At 39.9% G+C, this 16096-nt stretch overlaps 1 protein-coding gene across 2 annotated transcripts in view; it reads right to left on the bottom strand.

The window, feature by feature from the left end:
* The window catches only part of BLVRA (biliverdin reductase A), a 29676-nt gene that overhangs the window by 11954 nt on the left and 1626 nt on the right, over positions 1-16096 (bottom strand). Inside the window, exons 2-3 of one of the 2 annotated variants that reach the window (XM_031060873.1) lie at positions 5810-5905; positions 565-692 (exon numbers count right to left, since the gene is read on the bottom strand). In XM_031060873.1, the coding sequence (XP_030916733.1) occupies positions 565-683 (119 nt within the window). In that variant the 5' untranslated portion in view covers positions 684-692; positions 5810-5905. The remainder of the gene's footprint in view (positions 1-564; positions 693-5809; positions 5906-16096) is intronic. The other variant, XM_005425697.2, reaches the window with a different exon arrangement.

Raw genomic sequence — 16096 nt, 5'->3', positions numbered from 1 at the left:
AATTTCCACAGTTCCAAACTAGTGAGAAAAACTCTTGTTCTCTACGAAGCATAAGAGGGATAAAAAGCAACCTTACTGCATGTAGCAAATCATGGCATTTTCTTCAGATAATTACAGGTTCAATACCTGGTTTAAAAAAAATACTAGAATTTTTCTATGAAGTTGGAGTATTGGGGGCATTAAAACATGTTTTTGCAAAAGAACTTTTTAAAACTCTCTAAAACTTACTTTTTTAACATTTCTAGAACTGTCATGCAGACACGAGATCATTATTGCACTTATTGTCTGCACAACCTTAAATCTACAGGAAATTCCAGTCAGAGAATTTCCTGTTATCACACAGATTCTACAGCAAAAACATCTCTCAGTTTTTATTTTAGTAATTTCTGAAAGATCTCTCACTAGGGTAACCTATTTGTTCCCTCTTGCAAATCTTTCTGTGCTCACTTTTGAGCTGCCACTCAGAATGACAGGCATATTTGCACAGATTTTCCCTTCTTGGCTTGAAAAAGAAGAAAAAACATTGCAATATACATATTAGACGTGGTAAGATGAAATTCTAACCTGGATACAAATCCAATGAGTTTCAGGTGCTCAGAAGGGCTGGAAGGCATCGGATTCATCAAGTCTCGGATTCGTGCTAAGCCAGCAATTCCAACTCCAACCACCACTGTCCCAAACATTTTGCTAATCTGTCCAAAAGGAAAAAAAAAAAGGCAACTTTTTTTTTCTTGTAACAGGGACAAGAGCAACTGGGAGGGAAGGTGTGAGAATGGATACTCTTGAACTCTGATTCCATAGCACCAAACCTTATTCAGGTGTCAGCAACCAACTAACAGGTGTGATGCTATAGGCTACTGAGCTCACTCATATCCCATTGAAATGGGATGCAGCAGTTCAGCCTGTCATAGGACTGGTCTTGAGATCTGTATTTAACAGCTATTAAATCACAGCTCCAGCGAAGTTCTTCCTTTCCATGAATAGAAGGCAGACTTCAAAAGTGAGACATTCTTCTATTTATATCGCCACTTCCAAGCTGGAAAGGAGCCAAAAGGTTCTGCAAACCCAGCAGAGCTTTATATAAACCCTTCTGACTTCCTGAGCGTCTGCATCACGGTGCCACACACACAGTCCCAGTGCTCAGCAGCATGGCTGGAATACTTTGGGACAGGAAGCAGGGAGCATCATTGCGTTCCCCACGTAACCATCAGCACAGCCTACAATGCCAAGCTGTAACCAGCCACCGAATTTGATCAAGATGCTTGCTTGACATTTCCATGCCCAAAGAAAGCTATGCCATCTCTTTAATGACAAGCAGGCATCTCTTTAAGATTTACATCTCCCAAATGCAATTGCTGACACAACTGCATAATATGGAGGGTGAGACAGGTATTGCACTCACTGGCTGGGCTCTGGGCCTCTGGCAATAAATTCTTCTGTTGGTCTTATGATTTGCTGTTGATCTGCAGAAGCACTTGCCAACTGATGAAACCTTTCAAACCTGCACTGTTCCAGCACCCTGAGGACTACAAACACTTTGTAAATGAATTGAAGATTTACAGGAAAATGGCTTAAAATGAATCAGGTCAGATCAGACCCTCTTCATTTTTTGTTCCATCTCATGAAAGCATCCCTTCAATCTCTGTTTCTTGTTTCAGTCTTCTTCCTGCCACTGCCAATCCCTTCACTTGAGTGAACTCTTTAGATAGTTTACACTACTTGGCTGCAGCCCTTCACATCTTTCTGAGGTTGAGATGGGTAAATGGACAAGCCCACTTAACTCCTCCTGGTGCCTCTTGTCTGGCAGGATCACAGCGCAGCAACAAAGCCATAAGTGACTGTTTTGGCAGTGCAATAGGTTGACAGCTGCTGGCACAAAGGAAAAAAGATCCCCCCTCCAATCACATGCTGTGTCTGTATTTTGTTTTCCTTTAAGCTCCTGCCTACAGTGCTTGAATGCCACTCATTTTATATATGCCAAAAAGATACAAAGGTAAAACATAGAGCAGCATGTTTAGTGTAAGAAAATAAATTAGTGATATATCAAAGAGTTCTCTAGGGGAATTACAGTGAAATTTTATTACCAAGTATTTAAGGTATGGCATTATGACACTATTCACCAGGGAAGAGAAGTGTGTAGGGTTGAGGTGCAGGGGGGGGTGGGTATGGTAAAGGAGGACAATATAAACACAAAACTCATTTTCAGTACCACCCACAGGCAGAGTCCTGGCCTGGGCTCTCCACCACATTTGCTTTTCTCTGTGGCCAAAGAGAAAAAAGAGACAGACTTGCAGAATGACCTCAGCTGGAAGGAGCCCCAGAAGGTCACCCAATCCAAACCCCACTCAGCTGCACTCAGCATGGCTCTCCATGCTGACTTCTGACTGCCCCCATGGCTGGCAACCCTTTAACCTCCCATGCCCCTACCACAGTGTTTGACCACTGCCACAGCAAGAACTTTTTTTAGTATTTTAAGGCTCCAAACAACCATGATCATTGAGACTTTTAAAGGGGCTTATGGTTGTTCATGTACTCTGAGTTAGATGCACAGGAGAAATACCAAGATACTCTCAAGAGGTCAAAACAACAAAAACCATTTTACTGGCAACTTAAGAAAATCAGACAAATTTAGCAAGTTTAGTGCAACACTCAATCAACATGTAACACTTTTTAAAGCATTAACTTGGCTCATTCAACTTTCAAACTCAAAGACAGTTCAATTTTAAGTTACTCAAAAGTCCAATAAGAGGGAATTAGAAGAGAGCAAGAAAGAAAGAAAACAGAAAAGATATAGAAAAAACCAAACACTGCTACCAGCTCCTGGGCTCCAGCAGTGCACAGACACACATTCCAAGAGGCAGTACAGCCAAGATATCGGACTGCCTTGTGTTGGCCCTCAAATACCCCTTGGCTTTCCTGGGCCCTTCCCCCAGGTGGGACTTCTGCTCATTTGGCCACTCAGGAGCTGAGCTAGGGGCTCCAGAGGTGGGGTGGAGCATCACCTCTGCTGTGTCAGGGATTGGCAGCCAGTGCCAGACTGGGATACAGGCTCTAGGGTGGGGGTGTACAGGGCAGGGCACTGCCCCTTACTCCACACACATGCTGCCCATAACATCTCGAGACATCAATCTTTCCAGTCTCTCACAAGTCCAGCTTGAATAGAGTTGATCAGGAGCTTACTTTAAGTTCAGAAATTCTCAAGGTTAGTGGAATGTTAAGCTGTTAATATTTTCCCATTGCCTTCAGTGGGATTGGGAGTTGGAGCTGTACAGCAAACAAATTCCTATCATGTTGTTTCCAAGAACTACTTTTGTTTTTTTTTTTTTCCTTGCTGGTGAGCTGCTGCCCTCTGCTTCAACAAAGTGGAGAAAGTGAGGGAGCTGACTACCTTCTTCATGGAATAAAGAATGTCTCTCTCTGCAGATGCTCAGGTAGATGAACATTAATATTTTTGCCTCTCCTTTGAAAAAAGAATTTCCTAGTTTCTTCTGATCTCCTCAAAACAAACATTTAAGAGAAGCAAGATGATTTCAACCCAAGAACAAAACCTGTTACTGTGCAGCCTGTTGCCATAGCAACCAGCCATTTGGTCCAGGTCAAGGATTCAGTGGCTAATACACCAAAAGAAACAGCCATTAAATGTATGTTCTGGAACCTTTGCTTACACACGTAGCTAACAGAAAAAATGCTGTGTTTGCATCCCTGCTGCGGCTTTTTATTACCCTCATTTTGCTCACACACCAAAATCTGCAGCTGCTTGGGGAGAAAAGTAAATTAGGTGTTTTTCAGAACTGTTACAACCCAGGTAAGAGCAGAATAGAGAATTCTCATCTGAGAGCCCAGATGAATATATAAAAGTTTACTTCCTCTTTCAAACCTTTACAAGAAGATAACAGCCACAATAATCTTTCAAGTACAAAAACGATGAAGTAGGAAGCCCAAATCACAAACCGCACTGCATGCCTTTCACACCTTTTTCTTAAAATCAGTGAGTTAAAGCTTTAATAAAAAAGATTTCAGAGGCATTTTCAAGGCTTTTCAGAAACTTCGGTTCCTGTCATACTGGAAAAAAGTCATATTGTAAGTGATGCAACAGTATCCAAAAGCATTTTCTCCACCCTTTCCTAACTGGCTGTATGAAAGCAAAGAGAGCTGATGAGAAGATTAGGAGATGTCTTTCATGCTCACATGCTGGTTCTAAGGAATGCCTCCCACATCACAGCAGCACCTACCCTGGCCCCCTCTGAACTGGGGCAAGGGGGATGGTGGCTGCCACTGACTGCTAGAAGTTCTTCCCCACTGACAGCCAGCATAAATGGTTCTTCTTATCAAGGGAGATGAGCCCTGCATGACACACAAAAAGAGCTGAGAAAAGCAAAGTTGAAGAGGATAATTTATTCTACACCAATATATCATCGTACCATTGCCCCTCTGCTCTTTAGCTTTCTGTGCTTCTGCTGTGTATTTCCTGCATTAGCAATTAACAAAAAAACAAAAAAAAACCAAAAAAAAACCCCAAAAAAACCCCAAACTGACCCAAATATTCTTGCAAAATGTAGCAGCAAAACAGAATATTTAGCAGCAAAACAAACAATGGAGTAAGTCCAAAGAAATCCATCAAACAGCACCAGTGTTCCTCCTCAGTGCAATGACAAGTGCGACCCAACATCTCAAAACTGCAAACACTCACTGAGATAAGCCTGAGGGAAGTGAGGCTTACCTCTGTTTTGTGCAACATCACTAAGGCCATGCAGAACTTAGGAATTATCTCCCCTTCAAGAAAATTTCTCATGGCATGTCTAGACGTTACAGAATTGAGTACAAGCACCTTCTCCCGTGAGATATAAAGAATTTCAGTAAGCCTCCTGCATTTTCCCTGCAACTTACAAACTCTCATTCCCACAAACATGAATGAGTGACTCACATCAGAAATCAAAATATTTTATAGTTAATGTCACAGGTAATAGCATAACACTGATGCAGGAGGCTTTCCTGAAAAAATCTCAGCCTGGTATATTAAAGTGTACTGCTTCAAGTGCCACATGCATCTTAAGAGTAGCAGAAACCTCACAGATAAGTATTTAATCTGAAAATACTGTTGTCAAGGACCACCAAAGAGACCCCAGGACAAAAGAACACACATGTAAAGGGGAGGGAAAATATGTTAATGATTTCTGGGAAATTATTATCATATGTATGTTTATTCTGGGAAAATCAATGAATATATATGTAAAATACAGTATATAAACAGGACCTCTTCTGTATTCAGCATGCATGATTTTTGGAGGAGATATCCCCTCGTGCATTTGGCCAAATACAGAATGCTGGCTTCATGATGCTACACTGGCATTAAGGAGCTTTTATTTTTACTGATTTTTGTAAACAGACTGAGGAAGTTTTACAGAACTCCCTTCAGATGAATTTATTGTTCAGACATCACACTAAATATTTTCTCTCTTACTGCAGCAGAGCCCTAAGATGAGGGTTGTGGAACCTTCCTCAACAGAAGGTTACCAGGAAATACCAGCAGTCACTGAAAAATCATCAAGATGAAAATTTGAGGTTTCTCTCAGCCCTAACTTTCTGATTTCAAATACCCAGAGACCTGGCAGATGCTGTACTCAGGGTGTTGGTACATGCTACAACCTGTGCCACCACATCTTGCTCTCATTGCTTATCCTTAGCATGAAACATCATAGAAAGCAGAAGCTGAACAGAGTGGATTGTGTTAGTGTTGTTAATGTCTCCTTTTACCAAGGAAAAGCTCACAAATACTCAAATTTAGCAGCCTATTCAAAGGCAAAAATACCTTTTTTTCTGCAGGAAACCAGTTATGCACTTTAACTTCTGTATATGCTGAAGTACCTCCTGGAAGGAGACCCTGCACAGGTTCACAGTTGAAGATCTTAAATAAAAAGGCAAAAAAAATATTTTTTGAATTTAGTTAGCACAATGGACTATTTTTGCTCTGCTTTTACTACAACTTAGAGAGAAAATAAAGTCTTCTGCAAGAGAAAGACAGAAAGGTAACCCCCAATGAAATTCACCACTTCTCTTCAAAACATTAATTGAACATAAAATGAGAATCAGAAATTTTCTCAAAAACCAGCCAAGACCACTTACAGTCTCCACATTTCAGAGGAAAACTGCAGCACCTGGAAATAATAGAGCAACCATGTAGATTTTCCTTGAGAGCTGTTTGTTACTGACTTAAATCTACCCTTGCCAGCACCTCCTCATCTCTCCCACCCATGTCTCTGGCTATCACAACCCAGCCAAGCCTTCTGACTGTGGGCTCTGCTGAGTGAGTTATAACTTCAAGGCACCAATGCTCACAGAGGTTTGCCAGCAGAAAATCTCTCATCCTAACTGCCACCACTGTACTTTGGAAACAGCCATAGGGGACTTTTCTTCCTGTCTTTTAAATGCCACTTGAACAAAACACCTGCATTGTTTTACATTTATATGCAGGTTCACCAATTTAATTATGGTTTTCCAGCTGACTCTCAAAGTTGAAGTTGATATAGTTACATTGATATATGGACAGATGCTGTGTTAAGCTGCCAAACAAGCACCTTTACGCTATTCAGCAGATGGCTGATAATAAAGAACTGCAGTTGTAACAGATATGCTGTCTCCAGCATTAATATCTGAGCAGGATGAAAACTTTTATTCAAACACAGTTCTGCTAACCCCAGAGTCTGCAGTGGTACTGACATCCATCACATGGCTGCTTTCCAGAGCCTGCAATTCAGGCAGGCTCCATATTTGAAGCAAAATTATCCCACACAAGTATTATAAAACCAGGAAAATACTGAAAAAATCTGAAGATCTGGTTTTAATATGTGACATATTCCACAGTGTGGAGGACTGAAACAAAAGTTCTGTGATGTACACGCATGGCTAAGAATGACCATTTTGTCCTGTTCCCTTGTCTATAGTCACCCTTTGTGATTCAGATTTGGTTGCTAGTCTGAAGAGGAAAAACACTTTTAAAATAGCTTCTCTACATATCTCTGGGACCCATCTTCAGTCAGATTCATTTTGTTTGAAACTCAAATTACATTTCAATATACCTACACTGCTAAGTTTGAAACTACCCAAGAAAGTACTGAGCCTGCTTAGGGGCATCTGAAAAATTAATTAGAGACAGACATGAAGGACTCCAGTTTTTATTTTATAAAAATATCTCCTTAAAAAAAATTAAACTATTACTTATTATAAGTTTCCAGGAACTGCTCTGGACTGAATTGCAGAATGTCTTGTGAAACTTCTAGTGGGTAAATAAACAATTGCATGTAACTGCAGCCTCATCACTGCTATTTTTTAAGGAAAACACTGCTTTTATGTGGCTAATTAGCATATACCTGAAGCAAAGAAAGCCACAAAATGTCCTCAAAATTTCTTTCAGGCTTTAATGTTCTATAACAGTTTTTGAAAGTGAATTTGATGAGAAGAGAAGAGAATTTTAACCAGCAGCAAGCAATTATTTTGCAGTAAAGTCCATTCAGGAGAATGGAGTGTTTTGGAGCTATCAGTGATTCACAGATCCTAATTTTCCAGGTGACCAAACAACAGTATTAGTACACTACTGATCTGTGCCTGAGAAAATAACCCCAAATAAAGCTAGAAATGGTACTAACTCAAAAAAGGGAAAAAGAAGATGAAACATCCTTCACCGCATTTTTGACTAACATCTGCATAAACACTAAGGCTATCATGAAGCTGAACTCTGCCAGGTCTCTGGGGACTATGAACCATGTCCCCTAGCTTCCCTGCAGAGCAATGAAGCCCCAGAGTAGTCTCTGCACAGCTAAGTGTCTGAACACTAATTACTGAGACTCTGCTTAAACACCTATTTCACACAAAGGAACTGCTGTTTCGTGCTCACTCTTACACTGTTTAAAATTGAGTGCTTTTTGTCTTTTTGATTTTTTTTTAAATAAATTGGAGAACTACTTATCCATACCTTCACTTCTGCTCAGAGCTAATCACAAGAGGTGTAGATAACAGGACAGCCCATGAGACATGCCCAAGAATCTCAGCCCATTCCCTTCTCTCGCTTACACTGCTCATTTTGTTTTTGCTGTGTCACCTACTGAGAGAAGAGGCTTCTTCACCTCCCTTGATAGACTGACAAGTGCTTTGCAGATAAACTCTGATGTCAGAAGAGGCTTCCAACCTTTTGCTATAACACAAATGAAAGTGATGATGAACAAATACAGAAAAATGTTCTGGAATATTTTCTCCCTTACTACATCTGCCCCTGCATTTTCCCGCCAATCACTGAAGTCCTTTCTACAAGCTCTTTCTTCTTCAGAGAGCCTAAAGAATGTAGAGCTGGGCTGGGCAGAAGCAGGAAAGCTGTATTTCCAGGCTGCATTCTTCCTTTCTCACAGAAGTTCACTGGTTGACCCAAGGCAAGCAAATCACACCCCCTTTCCCTATCAGTCCCCAGTTCCAGAACAGTGGGAACCTCTTCTGTAAAGCACTCTCAGATCTACTGACAATAAGTGCAAAGTGAGAAGTAGGTATTATTACAACCTCTCTTCTTCATGACAGGAAATCCCACACAGATCAGACATCCAGAAAATATGACTATAACTAAAGTTTGCACTGAAATATCTATATAAAACAATGCCCTACAACAAACAACAAAACTATAGGCTTCTTCTTTTCCTTCTCTTGTTGTTAAATCAATCTGAAACCCAAATCCTAAAAGGAATTACATGCTTGCCTAGCTTTAATCACAAGTAATCCCATTGATCTCAATGAGAATACTCCTACAAGCCCATTAAGAAAGATCTCTTGCTGTTCACTGTAATATTAGTATGCACAAGAACAAAACACATATCCAGCTACAAATATGTTCTTTTAATATTCCTTATGGACTCAAGCCAATAGATGATACCTATCTTCCGGTCCACTAAAGGTCACTGCATCCCAGATCTCTAACAGGCTGAGCTATTTTGAGAATTCCCCAAATGAAAAAAGCACTCCTACTACACACTACAGTCACTACAAAGATACTGCTTACCATGGCTGATGAAACCCTCTGCCTGAATTGTTAGCATGACAGCAACTCATAACACTGAAGGCCTGCCTCATACTTTCTTCAAAGAAAACAATAAACACACAGAATTTAGCTAGTCAGACAAGTGTACTTTTTAAATGGACTTTCTCATCCCCTAACCCAGAGAAAAAGAAATGTTAACCCTTCTAAAACAGAGGGTGATGTAGAATTTTTTTAAATTAATAACTAAATTGAAATAACTTAGGAAATAGATAAACTTTTGCAAAATGTTGTAATCTTAATTATGCCCTATCATCTCTGTCATTTTATCAGTCTACCACTCACAGTAGGGCCTGCAAAATGCAATGGTTGCTCTCCATTTCCCTTACCTTTTGGAACGCTACCAACGTCATAAACTTCTGGAAAGCGGGGAAAACCATAACGTTTTGAATGAAGAGTAGTGATTGCAGTTACTCCCTCCTAACTTTAGAGCTCAGTATTTTTCATCCTAATGGGCAACACAACACTTAAAAATCACAAAGGCCAGCCTCTCATGAAGAGTTAGTCTGCAATTCAATGTGCTTTAGTCAAGTAGTTGCAAAGTGCTACTCATCTGTTAAACTTGTCCCGAGAAAGCAAACACTTTTTCCGAGGTTATCAGCCATTAGAGGGGGTATCTAGTATTTTACCGAAAACCTGATAAAAAGGTAAAAAAAATACATTAAGAAGGTTACAGAAAACCTCTAAAAGCATATTTCCCACAGTACGGCAACTGCACATTAGGATCCATGCAAAGCTTTTTAGGAAGAACAATGCTTTACTTGTGTATAACTATGCAAAAGCAAAACCCACATCTCCCAATTCCTAGGTTTACCCACATCAAACCCTGTGATTCCTGCAAGAAGAGATGTAGTTTTATATTTTAAAATACCATTCATTTTGATTTGACTATACAGTTGGTTAGCTCTGAGCATGCCAAAACCTGAACCTTCAAGCATGACAGGGCAGAACCTGACATGCTCAGGGTTAATAAACAAGCAAAAGAACGACCTACAAATTGGTTCCTATCTACAATTGTCTGCCTCTTTACAGATTCACCATCCCCAGATTTATTGTTCCATAAAGTCTCCAAAAGGACCCCAAAAAACTGTCATCAAATTGGTTCAACTTCTAGCAAAATAGAAGATTCTATTTGGCTAAAGCCACTCCAAAGCTACCTATATTTAAAACATATCTAAACAAAGATGAACATATATTTCAGTTTTTCACCTTGAATGCACAATTAATACAAAACTCATAAAAAATTGTAAACTGATTTGATGATTGAGTTCACACAGTGTCGCTAGCTGAAGAAGGATACAGGATGGATTGTGCCAGGATAATAACGGCATCATAGTTTCTACATGGTTTGTTAAATCTCATCAGTTCAGGACCAGTGAAGCTGCTGGCAACTTCAAAGATCCTCTCCAAAAATCTGTGTGAAAATAACTATAATTGGGTGATAGACTTAAACACCACCCCTGCCTTCTTTATTTCTTTACAGTCTGCCTTCAAAGATGTGATCTAGAAGGTTTAGTGAAGCTGTCTGTTCAGAGGAGTATTTTAAATACACAACTTACTCAGAACCAGCAAGGCCATGTAATTGGGATAAGAGAACCCAGTATCACTCTTCTTTCCTCTGTCAAATCAATGTGGACTATTACTTTATAACAACTGTGGCTGTTATAAAACAGATAACCTCCTATCACAGGCAGGATCTGCACAAGCACCTAATTTTGAAATAGCTAAAACAGGTCTTGTGAAGGTTCAGGAGCAGACAATACTCTGGGCACTGGAAGAGGGAAATATACCTTACAAAAGAGGCAGAGAAATAACTGGATCATGGAAGTAAAAGATTTCCAAGAATTAATGCTTGCATTTGAAACATAATGCAAACATTTCCCTCTTTTTCCCTGATTTTACTAGACTGTACCCATATCTCGTTTTTTCTGCAATATTCTGGTGAAATGATTTACCGGCTACTCTTGTAAGAGAAGAGCTTTATCCCCACCTCAAGTTCATGTCCTTAACTGCACCATTCCTTTAAACACCCAAAAAGGCCACTGAGTTCTGAAAAGAAAAGAGTTGCTTTACTGAACTACCACCATCCTGTGCTGCCATTGGTAACATAAATGCAATTCTAAAATGTCATGGCAACCCTGTTCATTACTTTATTCAGCCCTGCTCCTTTTTAAAATGTCTGTCTATCCTTTCTTCCCTCCTTACCTTCTGCTAATTAAACTCAAGAAAGCATCTTGAAGTTCCAGGAAAGAAGTCTGTGAGCTTAATATATATTATTTAAGCCATTTCAGGCATAACTGTGGCCCCTCCACAAAACTAGTTTTAAACACAAAATTTCTTTATTTATCATTAGAAATGGAAAACCAAGGCACCTTACATTAATATGATAAACACAAACAGTACAGGTGGACATCTGTAAGCTGTCACTCTTTTATATATGCCCATCTTAGACATTGGATAATAAATCTCTGCTCTTCCCTCCCATGGTCAGACTTGAGTACATAAAGGCAGAAGCAGAACCTCAGCAGCAGACAAAATGTGAATGACAACTATCTGCAATAATCCATCCCACTGGTTTTGTTTAGGATCAAACTTAACTGAGTTGGACAAAGAATGTAAAAGTGTGGCCAAATAACAGCTTGAGTCAAACTTAGAGATCACAAGCCATTTGACTACACTTGCTATAAGGCTGGATGGCTTTTCATCCTGATGCATTTGTTCTGCAGTCTGGAATAGGAAAGTTTATTCCAGATAGGCATATAAGCAAAAATAAGATCATGTAGGAGCTGGATAATAAAAATAATAATCACGAGCACACAGCAAAGGAATGTACTTTGCACTTCTTTTTCTTAGAACAGCAGAATGGTTTGGGTTGAAAGGAACCTTTAAAGATCATCTAGTCCAATCCCCCTGATATGAGTGTGATGTTTCCCTTTTTCCAGTCACCGGGGCCTTCACCTGATTGCTATGACTTCCCAAATATGATGGAGAGTGACTTGGCAACTTCAGCAGTTCTTTCTGCTCATAATGATTCTCTTGATGAAAAAGGCCATCTGTCAGTATGGTTGTATGAGACCTCATGGGCAAAAGATGAAGAGTTGCCATCTCATTTAGTAGTCATCTACCAAAAGAAACTTGAACTCTGGAGTTATCTGCACTTTCATGCTTCCTTAGGAGTTGGTAACTTAAGAGCACCTAGGATAGGAGGACTTTCCCTCCTGTGTTTAAAGAGAGGAAAATTTTGTTCCTGATATTACAGGCCATCTGATGGTGGGAAAGTCTGGCTATCCCAAGAAACAGGGATGGGTAACATGCAGCAGACCCCAGCAGTTGTTTCTGAAAGGTGCTTGTCGTAGACATCCTTTTCAGTAAAATCCTTTCTTTAGGATTTTTTCCTTCTGGGAAGCTGAGGCCCCAGAAACAAGATGTAAACAATAGATTGTCTGCTGCTGTGGAATGCAACAGGTGGGTCTGTGATTGGTCTCCTGGGGAAGTTTTGGTTCAGTGACCAGTCACAGCAGAGCTGGCTTGCGGAGTCTGTCAAGGCCAGCTTGTGTGTTATCATTCTTTACTTTCTATTCTTAGGTAGTTAGCAGCTTCTGGAAACTCTCCTTTTCTTTTCTTTTTAGTATAGTATAATAGATGTATATATCATAACTTAATAAATCAAGCCTTCTGATCATGGAGCCCATCTCGTCTCTTCCTTCACCCCGAAAACCTTGTGTCCAACCGACGACAGGTGCTCTGCCTGAGTACATGAACACAAAAAAAAAAAAAAAAGGAAAAAATGTGCCTCATACATCTCCCTGGTGCAAAATTCAGCCCTCTTCAAAAGATACCAGGGAATTAAGGTTGTGTCCTTGAAAGCAGTATCCTTTCTGATGAAGCCTTATCAGAAAAACTGGGCTCAGAGCAGCCAGAAAATTATATGGCCACATCCCCTGCTTGCAGGGCAAGAGGAGAAAGGAAGCTCTTATCGACACTAAAACAAAGGACCAGACACTTTAAGCCCCCTTTATATTATCATATAATACAGCTATTTTTATGGTTCTTTTGCTTTATCTTCATTATATCTCTATTGTGAATATTACTAGGTCAGGCTGTCACCAGGACCTACTCAAGAAAGACTGGGTTGGAAACACATCACAGAAGAACATTATTTTTGAACAGTAAGTAGAGTCAGGCAAATGACCTATTTATTTTGAAAATTATTCAAGAGCCCTCAGCCTTAAGGTCTCATTTCAGATGCCAGGCATATAAGAACAGGCAGTACGTCCTAATTCGCAAATATCGGGCGAAACATATGGATAGCTATTTCACTTCTCTAAGCAAGTAAGTAAATTTAAAGTAGACTTAAAAAAAATTCCAAATGAAAAACACATTTCCTAGGGCAAGCATGACTGCTGGGATTGGTTATCCTGACTTCTGGATGACAAACCTGAGACATCTCAGACGCCTTGGGACTGTTTTTAACAGATACTGCACTCCAGGACTTCAAATCCAAGTATTCTATACTTACCAAAACCAGGCCTACCTCTGTCTTACTGAACAAGAATGAAAGTAGACTAAGCCCATGATGCCCTCCAATGCCAGAAGTGTACCATGCCTCATCACTTAACAGTGAATTATCAACAGTACAGAATTCCTCCTTATCCATGTTCTAATCTGAGTATCTGAGTTCTTCACAGATTTTTGCCACTAAAGAATCAAAGCTTTGGAGGAAGACAAAAACCAGGAATTAATCTGCCATCTCCATTCAAATGTTATGAATCTGGTTTAATGGCAAAAACAAAACCAAAACAAATAAACAAACCACAACCTGCCCCCCCACCTCAACCCTTCATACATTTGTATATTCTGTCACCAAGACCAAACACTAAGCACAGAGAGACATCTTCCAACATGCTGATCCCACCTCCAGCTGCACACAATTGTGCTGTCTGAGAAAAATCAGCTAATTACTCCAAAGACAAGTATGAGCAAGCTACTCTGTGTTCATCACCAAATAACAGACTAACCAGTCTGTTGCTAATCCATGTCAGAGCCTGCAAAAAACAGTAAATACCGACTAGGGCTGCTTCCCCTAGCAACAGAAAGGGTCACAAAGCTGTATCGCTTCCAGCACAGCAAAGAATCACCCATGACGTTTTCACTAGAATGACTGTGGTCTCAACTTACCCCTCACATCCTGTAGTACTACTTCCTTTCTGTTATTTGGGGATTATTCAATAATCCATGTTCTTTCTAATGGCTTTCCTCTCATTCACAGAACAGAGGTAATGACTAGATGATAAAGATTACTTTGTACATACACATTTCACTGAGAGGGAAAGTTAATAAACACAGTAACATTACTTGAGACATGAGAACGTCTCATTTTATTAGCCAGTGTTGTGCAGCCTTTAATTTAGTATTTAGGATAGTTACTACAACAGGAGCATTAGCTGCCACAAACAGGCTCCTTTTAACTGGTTGATAAAGCCATGATAAGGAAAAAGAAATTTTAAAAAGTAGAAATCGATTTTATGCTAATTGCTCAACTCATGTTGTTAAAGTGGTGGGTTGTACTCATCTGGAGGAACAGGATTAGCAAATGCATTTCATTATCTTTCCCAGTCAGGTGGGTTTTCTGCAATGTTTTCTACTTAGCACAGTAGATCTCTGTCTGAGTTGCAAACATTAGTCTAAGGAACACTTAAATTCAGTTAGACAAGAAGCCAAAGTTCTTTTTGCTTAGAGAGTAGAGAGGAAACAAGTCAAATGTAAATTTATATTTTTATTATAGTTGCACTTATTTTGTAAGGTTTTAAGATCTAAGTCCCACACTTTGGCTTTACAGGCATGAGAACATTTGCCAAGGTTCAAGGCCAGCTCCAGAGTCGTGAGACAGCTTCTCAGCAACCTTTGTTCTGCTAAGTTACAACAGGGCACGGATTATCCAGAGTGGGGTTTTGTTGATTTTGGGTGGGTTTGGGTTTTTTTTTTTTTTTCACTATAGGATTAAACTGCAAGAGTGCCTTGACCTTCAGACTATTTTTCTTTCCTAAGCCCCACTACTTCCCCACTCAGTGAAGAAACCTTTTTAATGCCTCACTTATTAAGGTGCACTATGAGCACAATGTATGCTATTTTAACACACTGAGCTCTACCTGCAAGTTTCAGAAAAATCTGTGGTTGCCTGACAATTCTAGGTGAAAGTTATCTACAGTCCTGCATATGTTGATGTTGCTGTACCACTGTGTAAAACACAGGAACCCCTTCCTCAGGGCATTATTGTCCCACTACCACATCCATCCAAACTCTGTTAGTTTCTCCACTTCCTCCCAAATTCGTTTAGTTTTATCTCCTGTTGCCTGACTCTGCTTACCTAGCCAAGGATGGCAGTGCAGAGACAGTTTCAGTGGACCACAGTAGTGGTAATGGCAAACACCCTCTGAAGCTTCCTACAACTAATCTGCACAACAGAGAGTACAAATATTCCCTCTACAAGATGGATCAAACTCAGGTGACTTCAGAGTCATCAATGAAAAGCAAAAATGTCAATGTGCATTCTAGTTCTGCATCCTACTGAAGCCCTGACCCCATGGTGTAAGATGGAAAATTATTCCCATTTTAATTTGAAAACTGGAACGATAATTTATCCATTTATCTTCACATGCTTTGACAATGCCAGTTAATTTTTAGTCCAGAGAGCAAAGCGGTCCTGTTCTTCTGCTGAGCTTGGTTTTCAGAGTCTGTGGATACAGCAGATATTCTTCATGACAAAAGGAAAAAAGAAAACAAGTCTGCCCTTTGACATTTAAAATGAAGTTGCTTAGACCTAACGAGGTGGTCTTTTTGGCTCACTGGGTTTGGGAGGTGAGGAGTGGGTGCTGAAACATCCAGTTAGCACAACTGTGAAAATAATGAGGACATTAAGAATAAGAAGTTGAAAATGACAAAAGGCTGAGTCTCCTTTTCAGCGCTACAAAATAAACACTGCCAGTCCTTTAAGAAAAACAAACCCATACTTCATTGAATTAA

This window comes from Geospiza fortis, unplaced genomic scaffold, assembly GCF_000277835.1.
Source record: "Geospiza fortis unplaced genomic scaffold, GeoFor_1.0 scaffold265, whole genome shotgun sequence".
NCBI lineage: Eukaryota > Metazoa > Chordata > Aves > Passeriformes > Thraupidae > Geospiza > Geospiza fortis.
This window is presented reverse-complemented; position numbering and strand designations above follow the sequence as displayed.